Source organism: Barbus barbus (genome assembly GCF_936440315.1).
Source record: "Barbus barbus genome assembly, chromosome: 31".
NCBI lineage: Eukaryota > Metazoa > Chordata > Actinopteri > Cypriniformes > Cyprinidae > Barbus > Barbus barbus.
The window spans coordinates 19,798,003-19,807,033 of record NC_136759.1 but is presented as its reverse complement, the minus strand read 5'-3'; the positions used below and the strand labels follow the sequence as shown (position 1 = coordinate 19,807,033).

General features: G+C 38.1%; 1 protein-coding gene across 1 annotated transcript; it reads left to right on the top strand.

Moving 5' to 3' along the window:
- The first annotated feature begins 205 nt into the window (after positions 1-205).
- LOC306851532 (mRNA decay activator protein ZFP36-like) lies at positions 206-2,923 on the top strand. The gene is made up of 2 exons (XM_079387828.1): positions 206-933; positions 1,066-2,923. Exons 1-2 carry the CDS (start codon positions 901-903, stop codon positions 1,993-1,995), a joined length of 963 nt encoding a protein of 320 aa, XP_079243954.1. The 5' UTR covers positions 206-900; the 3' UTR covers positions 1,996-2,923.
- Positions 2,924-9,031: the final 6,108 nt, after the last annotated feature.

Genomic DNA, 9,031 nt, shown 5'->3' with positions numbered 1-9,031 from the left:
ACATCCTGTAACTATGTATGGGATAAAATGCAGTCAGCTGGTCTTTATTGCAAAACAGTCCCAGTGATCTATTGAAAAGGTTGTTTTGTAATAATAACCCTCTGATGCATTTTGCAGCTTATTACACATAGACAGACAGACAGACAGACAGAGAGACAGACAGACAGACAGACAGACAGACAGATAGACAGACATACAGACAGACAGACAGACAGACAGATAGATAGATAGATAGATAGATAGATAGATAGATAGATAGATAGATAGATAGATAGATAGATAGATAGATAGATAGATAGATAGATAGATAGATAGATAGATAGATATTATATTAGATTATATTTGAGATTAAATTATATTTACCTTACCTGGAAAGGTCAATTACGGCCATTATTCACTGACCACTCAATGTTGTCATTGACCAATAAAAATGAAGTATTTAAAGAATAAAGAAAAAACTTATTTAAATGTAAAGTGTTCTTAATTATTTCAACCTGTTGTGGATTTGATTTCGTCCCACAGTAAAGTGGTAAGAAAAACACATGCTGGAAAACATAAAGAGTATCGTTCTCAACCAAACAGAGTTCTGTAGGCCATGGGAAACGTCTGTCGGGGCAGTTAACGCGACAGGTTACTGTAAATTAATCACACTACTCTCTTGTTTTGCCTGTTGGTAATTTTTTTTATTTTTTTTTTTTGCCACTGGCTAAAAAAAGCCGTGCTTTACAACGTCGACAATCGGTGGGAGCGGCGTACGGGAATATTATCGCCCCGCCCACTTGTTTTTTCTTCGCTTATGAGCATAAAACCGAGCTGTGAGCATATTGAACACCATACTGAACACAGCATAACGCTTCCAGCGCTTCTGACAGCAACATTCCTTCACAACAACACTTCACTATGGCCGATACACTGGGCGAAAGTCTTATCAGGGTAAGTCCAATTGAGTTTAAGTGTTTTGTTTTGTTTTAATTTGTTTTTTTTTTTTTCTTTTTGGGATCGTGTTAGAATTGCCAAGTGTGTTTCATCCTCCTAATTCATATTGTTGTTCTTTTTCCCCCCCAGAATCTCATCAACCTGGGTTTAGATGAGCCGTTTCTACACCTACCCCGCTCGGTGGCACCGAAGAGCGTCAGCTCCGAGGGGCACACCGACGACATCTGGCCGGGGGACAGCTGGAGCCAAACCAGCAAGCCCCAGTTTCCTCTTAAAGCAGACCGATCCATGAGTCTGACTGACACCCTCAACAGAATGAAGCCCCACGACGTGCCCCCACCCCCCGGATTTCCTCCGCTGGCACCCCTGCCCTCGAACCGGTACAAGACCGAGATGTGCCGAAGCTTTCAGGAGCACGGCAGCTGCAAATACGGCACCAAATGTCAGTTCGCTCACGGCGAGAGCGAGCTGCGAGGGCTGTTCCGCCATCCCAAATACAAGACTCAAGCCTGTCGCACTTTCTACCAGTTTGGATACTGTCCTTACGGAAGCCGCTGCCACTTCATCCACGAGGACAACAACTCTCTGACGCTCGACCAGAACCCGCGTCAGCTGCGTCAGAGCGTCAGCTTCGCCGGTTTCACGCGCAGCATCTCTCCCCAGACTTTATACGAGCCCCTGAGCTTCACCCGTGCGCCTTCGGTGTCTCCCCCTCCCGCTGATATCTTGTCCCCGGTCTTCAGCGACTCCTGCCGCGACATGTTCCCCTTCAGCCGTCACAGTACCGGAGATATCTACAGCAACGCGCCCTTCACGCCAGAGCCTCGGTCGCGATGTGTCTGCGGACACGGAAATGACTTCCAGGGCTCCAGCAACGGGCTGTACATGAAGGAAGACATGAGCAAAGCCAACCTGCAGCGCTTTTCCTCGGAAGACTCGCTGTCAGACCGCGAGAGTTACAGCAGCACCGGCAGCTCCAGCGGCTCTGAGTCTCCCACCTTCGACGCCTCGAGCGGGAAGCGCCTGTCTGTTTTCACGCGGATGTCTGTGTCTGACTGAGGAGGACTTTACCGCCATTCCTTCCCAATCATTCAATCAGTCAAAGCATAATGTGTAACCAGTCTTAATACTGTTAATTTATTATTACATATATTGCTAAAGGAGATTATTTTGATACCAAGCTGCCCTTCAAAGCCTAAGCAGGCATGGCTTTTATAACGGTGTATTATTAGCTATTTTCTGTGACATTGTCTTCCATTCGCTTTTGCTTTTCTTGCTTTTCGACGTTGTTTGGCAGTAAGCATTGCAGACAAGTGCCTTAAAATATCATAACCTATGCTAGTGGCATAAGCAGAGCTTGTGTCAAATGTGCATATAGAATTATGTATGCATATATCATATATCCAGTGTGTGAATTAGGGGGTTGACTTTTCAAAGGAAAGTCTGGCCGTTTTTGGAAGAAGTCAGTTCCCTAAATAATTTGCAACTTGTGTATATCTACCAACAATGTGACAAACTTGAGAAAATGACCATACATTCACTCACAAATAATGCACTTTACAAATCAATACGGGGTGAATGTTTCCATGTAGCATTTTAACCAAAGCATTATGATGTTAGGTACCTGTTTTGTACAAGAAAAATAAGAAACAAACCTAAAAACCATATATTTATATTGGACAAGAGCTGTCAAGTTAATGTTTTGACAACCCTGGTTGGGTCCTTACTCAAGGAAACTTGTCTTTTATCAGGGACTGTAGCAGTACAGTATTTCTTTAGAATAGTTCGCTTTGTTTGCAATGTTTTTTTGTAATTGTATAGACCTAACTAATATATTTATTGAGTATTTATTGAAGGTATAGCAATGTATTTTTTACTTATTTATCAACGTGTCATGACCATTGAAAAAAAAACAAGAAGCATTGACACGAAATGATGGAAATAATTTCAATTGACCAAAATAAATGCATATTTTGAAAAACAATTGTATTGAACTTGTGTTCTCTACCAAATGCACCACAAGAATATAAGCTCATCACCTACAGTGTTCCTCACATAACTGCTCGCATTTCAAAATCACTTCATCACATACCTAAGAAAAAATGCAGTTTTGTAAATACTCGGACCAGTATTTTGAAATACACAGAGATATTTCACACAACAACACTGAGATCTGACCTGAATCTCCAAGACAGCTATGCACGACAAAACAAAGTCTGAAGCAACTGATAACTGTCTATAGAGATTCGAATCTGTCCTGTATTTCCAGTGGTGTTGCCAGCTTCAAGATCTGTGAATTGGCCAGTTTAATGGAGTGCAGTAAGATCTTATCGAGTATTTCACAGGCACATGACAGTGTTGTGCATTACATAAGCCTACGCATTGCCTGCTTCATATGTTGAGCGTTGCTAAAGAATTACATTTGAACTATTTGCCATTTTTCCCCTTAACTCATGTTAATCAACCCTTTTATAACTCTTAATGTTTAACTGACTGCATCCTCTCTTAACCTTTTCATAAACCAGTGCAAAGACATCCCAATATGCAAACATAAGTGTATTGTGAAATCTGATGAAATGATTTAAAATCATTTGTATAGTGCGTTTGACTGTACAAAGCAGCTTTACAAAGAATCGCACCATACAAACCCAGTGAGCAATCAACAGGCAACAACAACCATAGAGATTTTAAAGAATGCATTGACTGTTTTTCTTATTTACTCTCAGAAATAGGTACAAAAGCTGTTACTGGGACAGTACCCTTTTTAAAGTACTATTGAGATGCTGATATGTACACTTGAGGTGCTAATATGTGCCTTTAAGCTACTAATATGCACCTTTTAGGGGTAAATAAGGTAAAAAAAAAAAATTGTGTACCTTTTTTTTTTTTAAAAAAGTACAGTTACAGCTTATTATTTAATAATATTTCTATCTTTCAACTACCCCGTTAAGATGACCTTTCAACAATCTGTGCCACATGTCATTTGGTGACAATACTTTTGTGTAGATATCACATTTAAGTAAATAGTTAATCTAGTTTACGCCATAGTAAAATAAATATAAATGAATTTCAAGAAAAAGCAGAACAAGTACAAGTGGCTATTCTTGTTCTCTGTATTATTCATATTGTTACAAAACATATGTGATGAAATATAAAAAAGACCCCACCTCTGTGATCCTCCTTAAAAGTGCTTTAGTTCTGAACTAAAAACATAATGTGGTCTTATCATTCTCACACTCCACAACTTGTCCACATCCTGTTAATTTATATAAATATAACGACCACCATAACTCAAAATAAACATAACGGTGTCATGCGTGGGAAGATGCCACTTTAAGATATCACATGTCCCTATTTGGTCCAAATGAGGAAGTGTGGGCCCTGCCAAATGCCACAGGAAAATCTGATCAAATTGACTAGAAAATTGCTCTGTCATTCCACTCGACAGAAGTCTTTAAGCTACAATATGGTTAATATCTGTGGCGTAGAAGCCACTGTCGCATTTAAGAGTTAAATTAACTTTATAGTCCATTTCTCTGCGCTCGTCTTCTTTGCCAGAACATACACAGGATGTGTAACCATAACGACAGTGGCAGTCCAGTAAAAGCAAATAACCAGATGAACACACAAATGGCCCGTCTTCTCCCTCTCTCTTCTTTTCAACGTGCTTTAGGACGCTACTGGTGCGCTTCACACAGCAAACAGTGGCAGCTGTTATACAGCACAGTAAAGCCGGGCCTGAAATTTGCAATAACAGTGAGTGACTTGTGATTACCTCACTGTTTACTAATGCCTAATGCTTCTGAACTCTGACAGCTCTCCATGGGTAGAAAATATGCTTATTTGACCAGCTCATACGCTACACCCTGCTCATTTTAAATGGGAGTTTCATTAAAAAAAGTCTCATTTATTCAGCAGGTTTGCTTTGAAGTCATTTTAGTCATGTGTGACTAACTTCACAAAGGTACAAACAAAGATTAAGTGACGGTGATTCTTAAAATAATATATATTGTGTAGTAAACACTGCACTTTTTTTGTTTTAGCTCCTCTAGATGGGTTACTATTTCCAAACATATATGGAAACACACAGTTCTCCAAATAGAGTCAGCAGTTTCGATGAGGAAGTAGGTAGTTACATTGCCATTGAACAAAATAAACACTTTAAAGGGATAGTTCACTCAAAAATGAAAATTCTGTCATTATTTACTCACCCTCGACATGTATGAGTTTCTGGTGAGCACAAAAGAAGATAATCATGTAGAATGTTAGTAACCAAACATCTGACGGCACCCATTGACTTCTATGGAAAAAAGAAAAAAATATGGAAGTCAATGGCTACTGTCAACTCTTTGGTTACCAATGTTCTTCAAAACATCTTCTTTTATGTTCCATAGAAGAAAGAAACTCATACAGGTTTGAAACAACATGAGGCTGAGTAAGATTTTCAGATTTTCATTTTTGGGTGAACTGTTCCCACCACAGACACTGAGCGGCACATGTAGCCCCAAAATTCAGATTAATAGGTAACCAACGTGAGTTTTCAATGGTTAATTTGTGGATTATTATATCCCCTGAATCCTGAATATCTGGTAACATTTAGGAGCACAGATGAAAAGATGTTCATATAAAGTGAAATTCAATTCAATAAACAGCAATACATAGAAAAGCAATGAGGAAGCAAGTCTCAAAAGCAACAACAAAATAAGGAAGTAGAGAGAAACAAACAGTTTATATGGGGTTACTATGGCAGCAAACCTAAAGTCAGGCAATCAAAACTGCCGTTTTGTTCATTTCCTTCTACTTCTAGTCTCGGGACTGATGTGAAATTCATAATTTCTGAACTGATATAAGCTATGACGTACTCTTTAACTCTTGGACTATAAATGAGTAAGCCATTGTTCAAAACAAAACCCATGATTGAATTTGTTTCTGGTAAGTTAGACGTCCACCCTATTCTATCAATGTTTCACAGACCATAGCGGTTTATAAAGTACTTTAACCTTTCACCGGTTTACGAACCTGTTTTAAGACACACCGCAATGCAGTGTTAGTGACAGCCTGGATGTCTAATGTTTAACCCGCTTGTAGCAATACGTTTATGTTCACTAAGTAATGAATAGAAATGCCTAAGAAAACTGAGCACAGACTTCTGTTAATGTTCCACCGGTTCGATTTTATAAGCTTGCCTTATCAAATTACCTTGACAATGGCCTGATTCAAGCAATCGAGAATGATAGTGGCCTTAAATTAATTTTACAGTCCGGCTTCAATACAAATGAAGCTCAACTGCCAACATTTATGACATAATGCTGATTACCACAAAGAATCACTCATATTGTTTGCGACTTGTGGCTATACTGTTGAAACGATGAATATTTGAACATTTGCGGATTCACTTCCATTGCAACCCAAACGTTTGCTAAAGAAAATGAGGGACAAGTGGAACACTTTTTTTTTTTTTCTGGTAATCAAGCCTCAAGTGCTATCTAATGAACTTGTATTGAACCCGGAATAGTTCTTCAAGGAATACAGTTGTTGGCGATATTCAGTGTGCAGGAAATCCGAAGAGGGTTTCACATTATCCACGTGATTTCAGGGTTTCAAGGTGTGCTGTAAAGTCTCTTGCTGGGGCAAGGTTAAGATCGTGGAAATTGCATTTCTGCTTCAAGTAGCATAAAGGGAATTGCACAACACCTGCTCAGTGCAGACGTGCACAGCGTCATGGAAAGGCATCTGGCTTTTATTCTGCCCGTGCAAGTTGCTGTCTAAGCCTGTCAAGGATTCGCCTGCCAAGAACAATACGAGGTCGGATCCCAAGCAAGGAGTGTGGAAGGAACACATGTGGCCGAAAATATGAGAGCCGAGCGAGAGATTGCTTAAATCACAGATGCTTGCTGCCAAATGTCTTGCATCTGTGGTAAAGTATTCTCGCTGCTGACTGGAGGGAGGGTGTTTCCATTTCCAATGTTACAATCCTATGAAAATTTCCTGTAAAACATGCCTATTTTAGGAATTTTCAATTAAGCAGTTGAGTTTTATCGAGTGGGATTTTATATGGCGTTCGGAGAGTCCCGTTTGTATTTTGCTGCGGCATAAACTCAAACTCACAGTTGTGATAGTGATATGCCATGATATTTGTACGGCTTTACCACACCCTGCCATGGCCAGAGGGTAAACGTAAAAGAGTGGGATTTTTCCCTCATCTCTCCCTTCAGTGTTTGTGCTTTTGCGTCACAAGCAAGCAGGACCTCTCCTCCCTGGGGCTGCCGGGACGAGCGCTGCTGGAGTAAGGAATGTACCAAAGAGAGAGCGTGTCTATAAAAGGAAGGCACTTCCACCACTGGCTGTTGACGTCAGTCGGCAACTATTTCCCTCTTTTCCTTCACTCTGCTTTCGGGCTAAAATCAAGGCCGCATGGAACATCTTTAATCCTGCTTCCTGTTCTCTTTTTATTTTATTTATTTATTTATTATTATTATTATTTAGCAAAAATGTATTTAGACATCAGAAATAATTTATAAATGAAGGTGGTGTCTAGATTAAAACAATACACATTGTTCAGTTTATCTTCAGTGGCCTTAAAAAAGTACTTGGGCATGTAACCCTGAATAGAAAAGACCGGGGAAAAAATATATATATTATTATTATTATTATTGTTTATAATATACCAAAATAATAAGTAAACATGCAATCTCTTTATGAAACAATCACTTAATTATATGTGTAATAACGCAAATAACAATAACAACAATAATAATAATAATAATAGTAGTAACAACGATAAAAATTGTTGTTGTTGTTGTTATATTATTAGTAGGAGGAGCAACAACAATAATTTATATTTATTTGTATTATTATCTATGCATAATACACTTTAGTGTGAAAAAAACTCTTTATACAACATGTCAAGCTACCTCTGTGTCTTGTTTTATAATATATAGTTATAACATATAGCCTAACATAATTATCACAGTAATCCTAAATTCTGCCAAAAGTACCAAACTAATGTTGTGTTCTTTAATTAAGACTGTGGTAATTTGCGAGTGTGGTAATTAACTACTAATGTTATCTGAAATATATTTGCATGACATGTAAAATATGATGTGCTTTGGGGAAAAACATACCAAATTTACTCTGAAACATTACCCATGCACATTTTTAAGACAAGGTATTTCACAAAAACATTGTTAAGTTTTCAATTAGAAAACATCAGGATTGTTCAAAAAGACCACTTTCTGTTTATCAAACATAATATGTTTAACTTGATCTGTGGTTACTCTGCTCAGACATATATATCTTGAGAGGAAATTACTTCATGCACTAAAATAATCATTCGAACTAGATGGTTATCAGCGATTGGTTTTGACGTTTTGTTGTCTAATGCAATGCAATTAAACTGGCTCTTAAATATCAAAATACTGTGTACAAGAATCTTATGTTTTTCCAGATAATAAAGTTAAACACGTTGTCCATCTAGTGCAACAAATTAACACCAATATCTGGTGAAACACTGCTTGTGATATGAGTAGACCAAAAAATACAGTACAAAAACATTTGTAGCAAAGAAAAGTTTATGAAAGTGCAAAAGATAGTAAAGCATTATCTTCTTTGCATGAGTTCTCCAGACAGAGCTCTGTGTTTGACACTTGTACGTTATGTTCTTTGTGTAAAAGGACAAAACAACAGCGTAGGTCTAAATACAAAAGAACACGTATTATTCTCTGTCTCTCAAAAGTGCAGAAGTTCTGTTGCTTCCTTTTTCAGGTTCCCTTGTGAAACATGACGCAAGAGTTTTACATCTGTTGACTGCAGATCTGTCTTATTCCCATATTAGGATTTAATCAGTGTGAAGGAAATCAATATAACACAAACTATGAATGATTGAACAAAAATGTATTGGCACTAAATTATGCCATGTCTCAAACATGTTCAGGGAGGGTTTATAAATTACTGGCTACAAAACATGACTATAGATCTATGTAATGATTAATTAGTGATGAATCTACTGATAATTAGCTTAATTACTAGAAAATTGTCAAGAAGATATATATATATATATTCTGTCTTAATTATATGTTGCATTGTATGTATGTAT

Bases quoted from the DNA above. Each gene is read 5' to 3' on its own strand.
- LOC306851532 (XM_079387828.1), top strand. From the start codon at position 901: ATGGCCGATACACTGGGCGAAAGTCTTATCAGG. The intron at 934-1,065 runs GTAAGTCCAATT...TTTCCCCCCCAG, and splicing joins TGGGCGAAAGTCTTATCAGG to AATCTCATCAACCTGGGTTT.